At 40.5% G+C, this 16089-nt stretch overlaps 1 protein-coding gene across 3 annotated transcripts in view; it reads left to right on the top strand.

The window, feature by feature from the left end:
* The window catches only part of dclre1a (DNA cross-link repair 1A (PSO2 homolog, S. cerevisiae)), a 56473-nt gene that overhangs the window by 10658 nt on the left and 29726 nt on the right, over window positions 1-16089 (top strand). For all 3 annotated transcript variants that reach the window (XM_041210521.1, XM_041210522.1, XM_041210523.1), the window contains exons 2-4: window positions 1086-2723; window positions 6601-6734; window positions 8976-9094. In XM_041210521.1, coding sequence (XP_041066455.1) covers window positions 1086-2723; window positions 6601-6734; window positions 8976-9094 — 1891 coding nt within the window. The remainder of the gene's footprint in view (window positions 1-1085; window positions 2724-6600; window positions 6735-8975; window positions 9095-16089) is intronic.

Consider the following 16089-nt stretch of genomic DNA (forward strand, 5'->3'; position numbering starts at 1 on the left):
AAGAAATTTCTTTTCATCTAAGTCCTAAATGGTCTACCCCATATCCTCAGACTGTGACCCCTGGTTCTGGACTCCCCCACCATCAGGAACATCCTTCCTGCATCTACCCTGTCTAGTCCTATTAGAATTTAAAAAGTTTATATGAGATTCTTCTGAACTCCAGCGAATATAATCCTAATCTCAATGTCTCCTCATATTTCAGTCCCACCATCCCAGGAATTAGTCTGGTAAATCAGCCACGATCTTACTGGTGGATCAGGCTTGAGGGGTCAAGTGGCCTATTCCTACTAATTCGTATGTTCATATGTGTGGGGTTGCGTGGGTAGAACAGCTTTTTTCAGAGCCTTGGGAGTTCAAAGAGTGGTAGATAGCTCTCCCCCTAATTTTAAACTCCTTTTTTCCAGTGACTCAACAGCATTTCCCTTTTCACAGATGACCAATGAAATTGAGACCAAAATTGGTAGGAAGAAGGCCTGCAATTTTGCTGATGGTAACCTGCAGGCCCTCCTCAACAAAATAGGACAGGTGGGCTCTCTCTCAAGCAAAGCTGGCATGTGCAGGCAACTGAAAAAGAAATATTTGCATTTCCATGGCACCTTTCATAACCACTGGATGTCCCAAAGTACTTAACAGCCAATTAAGTACTTTTTGAAGTATAATCGCTATTATAAGTTAAACTGTTATTTAAAATAGTATTCAGACATAGTTAAACGAAGTTCAATGGAACTGCCGGTGTAAATTGCAAAATCTGAAATAAAACAGGCATAAATTACATATTGCTGGTTATACTGTTGCAGAAAATTTTGTTGAAGACATTTGATTACAAAATTTAACCATTGAGATTTTCAAAATGGAATTGTACAGCTTGATTAATCAAATGCTAGCAAAAATATTTGATCAATAATGGCTGTTATCTTTGAGGAATGAAAACAGATCATTAGATCAAAGTAATTTCTAAACTTAAAATTACAAAAATGAGAAAATGAATATATTTTGGTCATTACTAGCAGTTCTTTTAAAGACATTTCATTGTATATTAAATTGATAAGATTCCATTACAATTCAGTTTATTTTACTATTTTCAGACTGTCCAGATGGCTTGCTTTGTAACAATACGATTCCAAGGCACTACAAACGCTACTCCCACTTACTGCTTGCTGAAAATAGAGCATTGGGTCAAAATGATGTTCAATCTACATTTCTCAGTAGTTCAGTGAGAGATACCTTTGCAGTTTCACCAGATCTTAACAATAATCACCAATCCTTGCTGAACAGTCAGTCATCCCAGATTGAAGAATGTCTGACAAACAAAAATCAAAATGCTCTACTACTGTTAAAATCTCCTGCCATCAAACCTACAAGGAAAAGCTCAAGTAAATTCAAAGCTACAAGAGGAACAAAAGGAACAACTTCCCCTTCTGAAAAAGTTTCAACGGGTGATGTGTCCACTGCATCACCCAGTAACCTACACAGAAGATTGCCTCCTTCAGCATCACAGTTAACAATTGAAGAAGAACCTTGGATTAATATTGACAAATGTTTTAATGTGGCAAATGTTAATAGTACAATAGTAGAGCTAAAACGTTTTTCAGAAGATAAATCTACTTTTGTCCTTGCTTCAAATGCCAGCAAGAGCAAGGATGATATTAGTTACTCTCCCCTTTGTAGTGATGAAATTCCAGATCAAAATAGGTCATCTTTTACAAGGAGAAGATTGTTTCATGGTCAAACTATGAATCATAATTGTAAACTTGAAGATTACACTTTTTCTGACTCTGGGAAGCTTAAAAACCATGGGCAGGAATTGGTTCATAAATCTGTTGGACTTAAGGACGCAGTCAAAACTGACATCGAGACTATTGCTATTGATCCAGATTCCACTCCATTAACTGACAGTGCAAATATTATAACTAAAAGTAGAAAAAGTATTGCAACACAACCACAACAGGCAAAAGCTGTATTGTCAGCACTTAACTGGATTCCATTAGGTAATGAGAAGATTGAACAGGTTAGTAATTGGTCACAACCTAATTTAACAGAATCAAACTTGATTAAATTGGAACCAGCACACTCAAGTTCTGATAATTTACTAGAGCCTCTACAAATTAAACCGGAACCAATCAAATCATTACAGCTTACTCAAAATACTATTGTGCAGGAACTTTGTAACTACCAAACAAGAAAGGATGAGAGAGAGAATTCTAGTGGTCCCATGAAGATATCAGTACCTCAGCATTCATTAGTTTTGCCTTCATTCAACATCATGAAACAGGGCAGCTCTCATCCTGAAACTCCTATTTTACAAAGCATTGGAGTTCAAAAAAGTGGAACAAAGTCTTTGGAAATGGCATCATTGGGCTTGTTGGAGAGACATCCCATAAAAATCACCAAGAGGAGTGCTATAAGTAAAGAATTAAAGCAAACTGATATTGGAGTTTTTTTGGGACTTCAACCAAAAATTAAAGAAGAACAAGAATGTCCAAAAAACATACCTCAAGGAAAAGCAAAGGAATTGATTTCAGAGATTTCATATAATGAAAGAAGGCAAAGACAAAGGAAGAGGAAAATAGAAGGTTCTATAGGTTATGAAGCTTGCATGGACACTGCAGATAAACTCCAAATAGAGCTTAGTGATGGGCAACAAGGAAGAGCAAAAAGACAAAGAAATGGAGTAACAACTTACCAAAAAAATAAGCAGTGCCCTTTTTACAAGAAGATTCCAGGTAAACCATCAATTATATGAAAGTAACTTTGCTCATGACCAGTTTATTTGCTTTGCATAGTAATCAGGAGTCAAATTATAAGCAACTATGTCAAGGTATATTTGTGTAATGTAGAGAAATGTAATTTTATATACTTACCACTTTCTATAATCAGAATCTACTTATGTTCTCATTTTTATGAGCGTTCCAGAGAATATAAAGTTCGCAATAATTTGCAATTCTAATTCTGACGAGCCACCCTTCTATATCTCCTATGATAACACAAGCAACAATTAGCAGGAGTAACTTTTCAGATTTGGATGAAATTTGACGCTGGTTAACTCTTAATCAATTGGACAAGATGGAGCAGATGTAAATTGTCAAAGTTGGTCAAGGTGATTCACATGTTGATGCTCCTATTAAATTGTAACTTGTTGATTAAGTACATAGAAGTTTCAATACAGAAATAAACCTTTCAGCCTAACTAGTCTATGCCACCATTTAACTGTCTTCCTTTCTTGCAAACAAATAGTCCAAATCTTGTTTCCATACCATTTTATTATCCATTTATCATCTATTCAGTCAATCTGATCTTCAGTATTAAAATATCTGGAAGTGAATGTCACAGATTCTCAGCCATCCGTGCAAAGAAATTTTCTCTTCATTTCTCTTCTGCATCTCTTGCAGTTCATCTTGCCTCTATGACCTTTGTTCTAAAGGCACTCAATCACAGCAAATGGTCTGCTTCTATTTAACATGCCTTGTCCTTGTTGTCACATAATTTGCATTCTAATGAGAAAAGCTTCATTTTTTCAAGTCTTTGCCTGGATTTATATTTCCTAGACAGATAAAACTGTGTTGTCCTTTTTCTGAAGCTTCAATGGAGACCAATGCTCCCTGCCCCACCTCCCCACCTCTACAGACTATGTCCACCACTCAAGCTCTAGGAGGTGAATATAACAGAAGAAAATGCTAGAAAGTGCTTTTCTGGTTAAAACAAATCTGTCAGAAATATTATGCAGAAACTTAGATGTATTATTTAAGATAATGTCAAGATAGGAATCAAATTGTGAAAAAGACTAGTTGTTGGCTATATCGTGGGTATAGAAAGGAAGCCTTGTGCTGTGGGTGACTGAGAGTGTTTTTAAAACAAGAACAAGCTGTATTTATGTAATGCATTTTGTATAGTAAAATGTCCCAAGACACTTAACAAATGTTATCAATAAAAAAAAAATGACACTAAGCCACAGGGAGGTTGGCCTAAAGTGTAGACAAAAATATAAAATTTAATGAGCATCTTAAAGGAACAGAGAGAGGTTTAGAGAGGTTAACAAGAGGCCAAGCAGCTGAAAACACCACAATCAGTGGAGGAGTGCAATGATCTTGAAGGCTTGTAAGGTGGAAGAGTGAGTCAGAGGGATTTGTAAACATGGAGAATTTTAAAATTCGCTCCAAATCTAACATCACAATGTAAGTCAGAAAATATAGGGGTGATGGACCTAGGTAGCAGTGACCATTATATGATTGAATTTTACATTTAGTTTGAGGGAGAGAGGAGTGGGTCTGAGACTATTTTTAATCTTAAAGAGCAAATATAAGGAAATGAAAGCACAGCTGGCTAAAGTGAATTGGCAAATTAGGTTAAGGGATAGGTCAATAGAGATGCAGTGGCAAACATTTAAGAATACATAGAATACTTACATTCCAACGAATAAGAAAAAGTCCAAAGGACAGCCACACCATCTGTCGTTAACTAAACAGGTTAAAGATTGTATCAGACTTAAAGAAAAAGTATATAATTGTGCAAAGAAAGGTGGAAGGCCAGAAGATTAGACAGAATATAAGGAACAGCAAAGGATGACTAAAAGATTAATAAGAAGGGAAAAATTAGAGTACGAGAGGAAGCTAGCCAGAAATATAAAAACAGATAGTAAGAGTTTCTACAAGTATTTAAAAAGAAACTAGTTAGCTAAGTGAGCTTTGGTCCTATAGAAAGTGAGTCTGGAAAATTGATGATGGAAAGCAAGGAAATGGCAGATGAACAGGCATTTTGCATCAGTCTTCACTGTAGAGGATACAAGTAATATCCCAGAAGCAGCTATAAGTTAGGAAATGGGAGGGAGGAACTCAGGAAAATCACAATCACCAGAGAAGTGGTACTGAGTAAATTGTTGGAGCTGCGGACTGACAAGTTGCTGGGTCCTGATGGACTTCATCCTAGGGTCTTAAAAGAAGTGGCTAGTGAGATAGTTGATGCATCGGTTTTGATTTTCCAAAACTCCCTAGATTTGAGGAAGGTCCCATTAGATTAGTAGATAGCAAATGTAACTCCATTATTCAAAAAGGGAGGGAGACAGAATGCAGGAAACTACAGGCCAGTTAGCTTAATATCTGTCATAAGGAAAATGTTAGGAGTTATTATTAAAAAAGCTACAGCAAGGCACTTGGATAAGTTCAAGGTAGATGAGTCATCATGGTTTTGCAAAAGGGAAATCATGTTTGACCAAACTATTGGACTTCTTTGAGGAAGTAAAGTGTGCTGTGGATAAAGGGGAACCAGGGGATGTACTGTACTTAGATTTCCAGAAAGAATTTGATAAAGTGCCATATCAAAGATTATTGCAGAAAATAAAAGCTCATGGTATAGGGGGTAACATATTGGCATAGATAGAAGACTGGCTGGCTAACAGGAAGCAGATAGTAAGCATAAATGGATCTTTTTCAGGTTGGCAGGATGTATCAAGTGGTGTGCCACAGGAATCAGTGCTGGGGCCTCAACTTTTTACAATTTATGTAAATGACTTGGATGAAGGGACAGATGGTATGGTTGCCAAATTTATGATGACACAAAGATGGGTAGGAAAGTAAGTTGGGAACAAAACATGAGGTTACAAAAAGATATAGGTAGGTTGAGTGAGTGGGCAAAGATCTGACAAATGGAGTATAATGTGGGAAAATGTGTAATTGTCATTTTGGCTGGAAGAATAAAAGAAGCATATTATATAAATGGTGAAAGATTGCAGAGGGATTTGGGTGTCTTACTGCATGAATCGCAAAAGGCTAGTATGCAGGTGCAGCAAATAATTAAAGTTAATAGAATGTTATCATCTATTCTGAGGGGAATTGAATGCAAAAGCAGGGACGTTATGCTTCAGTTGTACAGAGCACTAGTGAGACCGCATCTACTGTGTACAGCATTGGTCACCTTATTTAAGGAAGGGTGTAAATGCTGTTGGAAGTAGTTCAGAAAAGGTTTACCAGACTAATACCTGGAATGGGTGGATTGTCTTATGAGGAAAGATTGGACAGGCTAGGCTTGTTTCCATTGGAGTTTAGAAGAGTAAGCGGTGACTTGATTGAAACATTAAAGATCCTGAGGAGTCTTGTCACGGTGGATGTGGAGTCTTGTTCCACAAGAGAATCTAGAACTAGGGGTCACCCTTTAAAGATAAGGGGTTTCCCATTTAAAGTGGCAATGAGTCTTTGGAACTCTCTTCCTCAAAAGGCGGTAGAAGCAGAGGTGGATAGATTCTTAGTAAGCACGGAGGTGATAGGTTATCGGGGGTAGGCGGGATGCAGATTTCAGGTTACTATCAGGTCAGCCATGATCTTATTAAATGGCAGAGCAGGCTCAAGGGGCCGAATGGCCTACTCCTCCTTGCTCGTATGTTCGTGATTTAAGATACAGGCAACAAAATTTTGGATGAACACCAGGAGGTCCCCTATCCCCTCCCCCTTTTTTCCTTTTGTCTTCACTCGCCCATCCCCCCCCAAAAAATCTTTGCTGTTTCAGAGCTCTCTTCATGCTATGGCTATTCACTATTTTGAAAAACCTTCAGTATTTGTATTATGCAACAGCCAAACAATTTGCCTTCATACTTGATCTTTGTGCTTTCAGGAACTAACTTCACAGTGGATGCCTTCCAATATGGTGTTATTGAGGGTTGTTCTGCCTACTTCCTTACTCACTTTCATTCAGATCATTATGGAGGCCTTACCAAGAATTTCAAATGCCCTATTTACTGCAGCACAGTAAGTCTGGACTAGTGAGTTTAAGCAAATTAATGAAATGCAACTAATAGAATCCTAGAAGTAGTACTTGAGCGATTAACTTCTCGGATATGTTCTTTATTTTGAAATACAAATTTTTATCTCCACCCTGGATCAGGCCTTGAACATTATAGTTATGTTTAGTGTGTTAGCTGCTAGCCATGTGGCTTATTGGGAATCCAGATTTGGATAATTGCATTTCTGATTAGCAAATAAAGATTATGAATTGATACCATAGTCAGGCATGTAATGTGTATTTTTGTGTACTATAACTTTTTGTGCAATTAATGGTAAAATGAAGAGCAAAGTGCGCCACTGGTTTTTGATCATTGAATGCTTTACATCCTTGCTTACTAAATGGTGTAGAAGTTCAGTAAATATATAAAAGTGTAGTATATCTGTCTGTTGTGAGCCTATGCCAATTGTTTTAACCACATGCTCTAACCAATGGAAAACAATGTCACTAACCACAGCTGTAGCTAGGCAGCGTTTCCTGTTTGATAATGTTGCATTGTACTAAAACAAAAGCAAAATATTGCAGATGCTTGAAATCTGAAATAAAAACAGAAATACTGGAAGTACTCAGATCAGGCAATATCTGTGGAGAGAGGAAAAGAACTAATGTTTCAAGGGAAAGTATTTCTAGCATTTTCTATTTTTATTATTTCATTGTATATTTATGCCTGTAAAATTTCATAATGGCAATATTTCAGCTAGGTATTCCTGGCACTTATTAAAATTCTTTCTAGTGCTACTAATTATACACCAAACTGTCCAAAAAAAAATCCAGTGAACTTTTAGGACTAGCTTGCATTCCTTTTGAGAATCCAAGTTGGAGTTGTTTATGACAGGTTAAGTAATTTTCTGTAGTATCACTACTTCAGATTTAAATCTGCAAAAATATAACCCTGCATGGAGTTGCTGCTTATAGCACTTTTTCCAAAAATCCATTTGGACTGACATGGACTGTCTCAAAATTTTGGCTGCTCTTTATAATTTACATTAATGATTTGGACTTGAGAGCAAGTAACTTGGTATCAAAATTTGCAGATGACACTAAACTCGGACATGGCTGACATAGAGGAAGAGTGCAACATAAGATTTATAAGGATAGTATCAGAACTGAGATTACAGCTATTTGGGAAGATTGAACAGGTTTTGGTCTTTTTCTTTAGAAAAAAGACTTGGAGGTGACCTGATGGAGGTCTTTTAAAATTATGTATGGGTCAGTCAGGTAGATGTGGCAAGAATCTTTCCACTTGTACGACAATCCAATACTAGGGGCAAGATAGTTGCTAATAAATCCAGTGGGGGAAAAGGGGGAGAAATCTCTTGACTGGTTGAGGAAGAGTAGTTTGGATGTTTTCAAAAGGACCTAGACTCATACATGAGAGAAGAGGGAATAGAAGGATATGCTCACACGTTGAGATGAGGTAGATGTAATGGAGGAGACTCTGGTGCACTATAAACACCAGCACATACTAGTTGGGCCAAATGGCCTACTTCAGTGCTGTATATTCTAGTAATTCAATGTTTGTGTTTTAGAACTATTAACTGCGACTCATTCTGAGCCCATTTTCTTAGAATCTGATCTTGTTGCTGTCCAAGGACAAAAAACTACTTTCATACGTTCCAAAAAGCTGTTAAAATGCACATAGATTTCTTTAGGAAATTTTGACATTTATTTGGTATAGCATTCAAAAATTGACTAATTTTAAAGTAATGTTATTACAAGACTATTAGTTAAGGCTGAAGGTTTCCTTGAAAGGCCCATCCATCCTGGCCACAAACATTGCTGTAAAAGGCAGTTGCTATCCTGAGCCAATAGGTCATGCCTTCCTCTTATTGTTAGGTTTCCCAAGCCCAGTGTGGCAACTGCTAAATTCAGATGAGGCTTCCAGATTACTGTGGGATCCTGAAGTGTATATATGTTAATGAAGCATTCGGCTGGACACATTCCCATCGGACATGTAAAAAGGAAGGGTTGAGGGGACAGTCCTGGTGTTAAAATGTTTACCTTGACCCCCCCTTCCCCCATATGGTGGGGGTGGGGTCATTATAGAGGCCTTTATGTTTGCTCAACTATTGAGTGCATTCAATGTTCAGGTATTTCATTGATGCTAAGAACAGCAAAAGATGTTGGAAGGCTGTACTATGCACACATTATCATAATAGACAATTTAATCAGTCATTAAAAACTAACTTTTTTGTGTTAAATTTCAGATAACTGGCAATTTAGTGATTTCTAAGCTTAAAGTGCAGGCTCAGTATATCACAGCTCTACCCATGAATTCTGAATATGTTATGGACGGAGTTAAGGTGGTGCTTTTGGATGCAAACCAGTAAGTGTTTTATCATATGTTCTATCAAAAAACGTAGATATCATCGTCCCAGTCTATCTTTAGTGTCATCAAATTCCCAACTTAATGCCTTCTGGCTCTACAGTCTGCTGTAACATTCCTGCATTGATCTGCTCAAGACATTCTTGCCTCTTTTTTTAAACTTCCAAGTCCCACTTTTAATCCCCAACATTCTCACAATGTAATTCCCACTTCTGGGCCTTTTAATTTTATAAACAGTCTCCCGTCTGGTCCCACATCCATTACCCTCTGCAAAATCAAAAATTACTCTAAACATACATCTATGGTCTTGTTTAGCCTTTGCTGCTATCCTTCTTGGCCCCCAGCATATTAGGATTAAACCGTACATCTTCATATCTCTCGATGGACTTATTCCACCAAACCCCTGCAGGTTGGTCTGATCTTAAATTCTGTCCCCAACGCACAACTTCAATTTTCCAACTCCACCCTTTAGTGTTAGTTACTTCCTCCCTTTGCCAGCCATTAGTGAAAGACTTCAGCCACCTCTCTCTGGAACTTATTCCCTAAACTTCTCAATCTGTCACTTATGGCATGTTTAAAAAGTTTTACTAAGCCCAATCTTTCTGATGTGGCTTTAATAAAAGAAATGACTTCCAGGTCAGATCCAGATGATTTCTGTCCAAATAATTAGAGCCAATTATTGAGGTCTTCTGCAACTGAGGTCACAAAAACTGGCTTTATACAGGTTAGATATTCCCAAGTGTTTGTTTTAATGATGTACATATGACTTATCATACAAACATAGGAAAATTTTAATTGTTTCACAGTTAAAAGTAGTGGCTTTAAGAAATACCCACAATTTGCGACAGAAGAGAATTAACAATTATCCTTCATTTCCATTATAAAAGGGAAATATGTCACTGAACCACATTAGGTTAGATGACCAAAAGCTTGGTCAAAGGTACATTTTAAAGATTGTATTAAAGGAGGAAGGTGATGTGGAGAGGTGTAGAAAGGAAATTCCAGCGTTTAGAAGGATTGTGTGCGGTTCTGGTCGCCTAACTACAGGAAGGATATCAGTAAGATTGAGAGTGTGCAGAGAAGATTTACTAGGATGTTGCTGGGTCTTCAGGAGTTGAGTTACAGAGAAAAATTAAACAGGTTAGGACTTTATTCCTTGGAGCGTAGAAGAATGAGGGGAGATATGATAGAAGTTTACAAAAGGGGTATAGACAGAGTAAATGCGAGTAGGCTCTTTCCACTTAGATTAGAAGAAATAAACACGAGAGGACATGGCTTTAGGTTGAAAGGGGAAAAGTTTAGGGGGAACTTCTTCACTCAGGGAGTGGTGAGAGTGTGGAACGAGCTACCATCTGACGTAAATGCGGGCTCACTCTTAAGTTTTAAGAATAAATTCGAGAGATACATGGATGGGAGCGGTCTGGAGGGTTATGGACTAGGTGCAGGTCAATGGGGCTAGCGGAATAATATTTCGACACAGACTAGAAGGGCTGAATGGCCTGTTTTCTGTGCTGTAGTGTTCTATGGTTCTAGAGTCTAGGCAACTGAAAGTCTGCCCATCAGTGGTGGAGCAATTGAAATTGGGGGTGCACAAAAGGCTAGAATTAGGTGACTGCAAATATGAGGGTTGTAGGGCTGGAGGAGGTTCCAGAGAAAGGGAGGGCGAAGCCATGGAGGGATTTGAAAAGGATGATGAGAATTTTCAAATCAAGACATTGGCTCCTGATAAAACAATCTAGGTCAATGAGCATAGGGGTCTTAGGTGAACAGAAGTTGGTGTGAGTCAAGACAATGGCAGCAGAGTTTTGGATGAGTTCAAGTCCCATTACAGGATTTGAATGCATATCAAGGCTGACACTTCCATACAGTACTGTGTTTTTAGACGTAATGTTTGTCAGTTGAGTCGCAAAACCATAGTCCCATCCGTCCGATCACGTGGATGTAAAGCGTTCCATAGCACTATTCAGAGAAGGGCAGGGGACTTCTTTAGTTATTCTGATCAACATTTGTCTTTCATCTAACATCACCAAGCTAGTGTTACGATCCCTGTAGAGACCGATAACTTTTAAAAAGAGAAATTTCCTAAATGACCAAAGGACAAGATGTCACTTTTTAAGACTTTTACAGTAACAAACAAATTAAAACCAACATTGATCCAACATTAATTAAACAGGCAACTAAAACCTTCCATCCCATTGGACGATGGTTTGCACCATGATAGTTAACTGTGTTAAGCATTGCCTGGTGTGGCTCAGGAGTCCAGCTCTGGCTTGGTAGTCAATGTCGCATTTGCTACAGAGGAAGACAGTGAGTTGAGAAGAAGCACAATTCACTAGCCTCTTTTCACTGGGCACTCTTTTGGCCTGCTGAGCTTTTTGTTTCGCTTCATCTCTTTCAATGCCCTTCCAGATAGTTAGCCTCCAGCGTTCACAGCCATCTCAATATTTGCCACCTTCATATCTTGCTTGCAAGGTGTCCTTGAAGCGGGAGTTTTGGACGCAAATAAGTCATAATGCAGTGGCCAGTTCACCATACAGAAGATGTTTAGCTATATGGCCATCAACTGTTTGAACATAGCTGAGCCAGTACAGACATCTTTAACAATAAGTGTATGCTGATGGACTTAGCACACCCAGGACCTCTGAGTTTTAGTGACCTTGTCCTGACAAGAGATACCGAGGATACATATGAGACAGCGCAGGTGAAAACTGTTCAGCTTTTTCTCCTGCCTAACATTTGTCCGTGTCTCACCACTGTGGAAGAGTGCACTAAGGTCGCAGGATTGGTAGACTTGGTTGGGTGTTCTCACTCAGGTTGCTGTAGTTCCACACTCTCCTACTTGGCTTGGACATACACATCGCAAAAGCTGCAGTTGTGTTGATTTCAGCATCAAGTGACAGACTGGTGATTGTGAAGCTATCAACAACCTCCAGTATCACATTGTCAGTGCTGGCAAAACACGGGATCATGACATTAGTCTTCCTGATGCTGATGGTCAAAGCAAACTCTTTGCAGGTGTGACAGAATGCGTCCATTTGCCACTGCAGATATTCCTCAGTATGTAATGTTAGTGTGCCATCGTCAGCGTAGAGCAGCTGTCTGTGGACTTGGCGTTCCTTTGTCTTGGATCTTAGGTGGTCAAGACTGAACAGCTATCTGTCAGTTCTGATATGTAAGTAGACATCCTCTGTCGATGATGTGAAGTCATGTGATAGCAGGAAAGCGAAGAATATGCAGAGTGTTGGTCCCAGAGCAACCCTGTTTTACCTCACTGCAGATCTCAAAGGGCTCTGATGTTGCCCTATTATGACTTTACCTATTATGCTTTCATGGAAGGAGCACATTGGGCAGTTTCAGCAGGCAGCCAATTTTCTCCAGCTTAAATAGACTGCCTCTGGCCATGTCTATTTGTCCAGGTCTTGCTGCATTTGAAGCACTCCATGTCCAAATGCAGCAAGACGTGGACAATATCCAGGTTTGGGCTGACAAGTGGCAAGTAACATTTGTGCCACACAAGTGCCAGGCAGTGACTATCTCTAATGAGAGAGAATCTAATCGTCGCTCCTGCTCATTCAATGGCATTACCATCACTGAGTCTCCCAGTATCAACATCCTGGGGGTTACTGTTGACCAGAAACTGAACTGGACTAGCCATATAAATACTGTGTCTGCAAGATCAGATCAGAGGCTAGGAACCTTGTAGTGAGTAACTCACCTCCTGACTCCCCAAAGCTTGTTCACCATTTACAAGGCACAAGTCTGGAGTGTGATAAAATACTCTCCACTTGCTTGGATGAGTGCAGCTGCCATACACTCAAGAAGTTTGACACCATCCAGGACAAAGCAGCCTTCTTGATTAGCACCCCATCCACAAACATTCACTCGCTCCATCACTGAACAGTGGCGGCAGTGTGAACCATCTACAAGTTGCTCTGCAGGAACTCACCCGTGCTTCTTAGGCAACACCTTCCAAACCTGTGACAGCTACCATCTAGAAGGACAAGGGCTGCAGATACATGGGAACACTGCCACATGGAAGTTTCCCCTCCAAGTAACTCACCATCCTGACTTGGAAATATGTTGCCATTCCTTCACTGTCGCTGGGTCAAAATCCTGGAACTCCCTCCCTCACAGCACCGTGGGTGTACCTACTCCACATGGACTGCAGTGGTTCAAGAAGGCAGCGCACTATCACCTGTGAGGGTAATTAGGGATGGGCAATGAATGCTGGCCTAGCCAGTGACGCCCACATCCCGTATGTGAATTTACAAAAAAACATGGTCAAATGCCTTGGCGAGATTGAAGGTGGCAATATATAGTGGTCACCTTTGTTCACGGCATTTCTCTTGCAGCTGCTGGACTAAGAAGATAATGTCAATTATAGATCTTCTGTCTGAAACCACAGATTTGTGATAGATGCGTTCAGCCAAAATCTGCAGCCTGACAAGGGCAACACAGGCAAATACCTTTCCCACGATTCTCACAAGGAGATGCATCAGTAGATGTTGCAATCACTGTGGTTGCCTTTGTTCTTGTACAGGGTAACAATCTGTGCATCTCACACCCTGGGGCACTGACCCTTTCTTCCAGCAGAGAATGGAGAAGTTCATGAAGAAGCTGAAAGAGTGCGGTTTCCTGATCTTGATGAGTTCAAGCATCAGCACCTGAAGATTTGCCCATGGCGAGTCAATAGATTTGCTAAGCTCCTCCACTGTGGATTCAATAAGCAGCTCTGCCATGACAGGCAGGTTTTCTGGTGTCTAGAGCTTTCTCAGTGACAGTGTTCTCCCTAGAGTATAACTAGGTGTGTTCCACCCATCTCTTCAATTGTTAATTGCAGTTGGTGATGACCTCCCTACCTTTTTTTTAATGGAACCGTTTTCTTTGCCATTGGACCTATTGCCTTTTTGATCCCTTCATGGATGCCCCTGACGCTCCTGTATCAAAGGCCATCTGAATATTATGGCAGAGTTGTAACCAGTCGTAATTTGGAACATGCTTCAATTTGCCATCTACAATATTGCGCTCTCAACATATGGGCAGCAAGAGCAGAAAAATGCTGTCTGGTTCAAGGCTAACATCACTATGATGGAACCTGTCACTGAAGCCAAGCGGTCTGCTGTCATTACTGTCATACTTATGGAATCATACCTTACAGGCAATATTTCAGACACCACCATTACCATCCCTGGCTATGTCCTGTCTCAGTGGTAGGACAGACCCAGCAGGAGTGGCGGTGCAGTGGTATACAGTCAGGAGGGAGTTGCCATGGGAGTCCTCAACATCGACTCTGGACCCCATGAAGTCTCAAGGCATCAGGTCAAATGTGGGCAAGGAAACCTCCTGCTAATTATCATGTAGCGCCACTCTCCCACCCACTCTCCCAGCTGATGAATCACTGCTCCAACATGTTTAACACCACTCGGAGGAAGCACTGAGGATGGCAAAGGTGCAGAATGTATGCTGGATGTGGAACTTCAGTGTCCATCACCAAGAGTGACTTGATAGCACCGCTACCGACTGAGCTGCTGAATCCTAAAGGACATGGCTGCTAGACTGGGCCTACGGCAGGTGGCGAGGGAACCAACAAGAGGGAAAAATATACTTTACCTCATCCTTACCAACCAACCTGCTGCAAATGCATCTGTCCAAGACAATATCAGTAGGAGTGACCACCGCACAGTTCTTGTGGAAACGAAGCCCCGTCTTCATGCTGAGGATATCCTCCATCGTGTTGTGTTGCACTACTACCATGCTAAATTTGGAATAGATCTAGCAGCTCAAGACTGATCAACCATGAGGTGCTGGGGGCCATTAACAGCAGAGTTGTATTACACCACAGTCTGTAACCTCATGGCCCAGTATATCCCACACTCTACCATTACCACCAGCCCAGGGGATCAACCCTGCTTCAATGTAAAGTGCAGGAGGGCATGCCAGGAGCAGCACCAGGCATCCCTAAAAATGAGGTGTCAACCTGGTGAAACTACACTGTATTAGCAGTATACTACAAATTGTATAAGCAGCAAGCGATAGAGCTAAGCAATTTCACAACCAACAGATCTGATCTAAGTTCTGCAGTCCTGCCACATCCAGTTGTGAATGGTGGTGGACAATTAAACAGTTTCACTAGAGGAGGCAGCTCCACAAATATCCCCACCCTGATTGATGGGGGAGCCCAGCACATCAGTGCAAAAGATAAGGCTGAAGCATTTGCAAAAACCTCCAGACGGAAGTGCCAAGTGGATGATCCATCTCAGTCTCCTCCAGAGGTCCCAGCACCACAGATCTTCAGCCAATTCAATTCATCCCACGTAATATCAAAAAATGGCTGAAGGCACTGGATACTGCAAAGGCTATGGGCCTTGACAATATTCCATCAATATTGCTGAAGACTTGTGCTCCAGAACTTGCTGTGTTCCCAGCCAAGCTGTTCCAGCACAGCTAGAACACTGGCATCTGCCTGGCAATGTGGAAAATTGCCTAGGTATGTCCCATAAACACACAGCAGGACAAATCCAACCTGGCCAATTACTACCCCTTTAGTCTACTCCCAATCATCAGTAAAGTGATGGAAAGTATTATCAAATAGCACTTGCTTAGCAATAACCTGCTCACCGATGCTGTTTTGGTTCTGCCAGGTCCACTTAGCTCCTGACCTCATTACAGCCTTGGTTCCAACATGGACAAAAGAGTTGAATTCCAGAGGTGAGGTGAGTGATTGACATCAAGGCAGCATTTGACCGAATGTGGCATCAAGGAGCCTTAGCAAAACTGAAGTCAATGGGAATCGGGGGGAAGAACGCTCTTCTGGTTGGAATCATACGTAGGTGCACAAAGGAAGATGGTTGTGGTTGCTGGATGTCATCTCAGTTCCAGGGAATTCCTCAGGGTAGTGTCTTACGCCCAACCATATTCAACTGCTTCATCAACGACCTTCCTTCCACCCATCATAGAAAAAAAGTGGGGATGTTTGCTAACAACTGCACAAAGTT

The sequence above is a fragment of the Carcharodon carcharias genome, chromosome 17, assembly GCF_017639515.1.
Source record: "Carcharodon carcharias isolate sCarCar2 chromosome 17, sCarCar2.pri, whole genome shotgun sequence".
NCBI classification, from domain to species: domain Eukaryota; kingdom Metazoa; phylum Chordata; class Chondrichthyes; order Lamniformes; family Lamnidae; genus Carcharodon; species Carcharodon carcharias.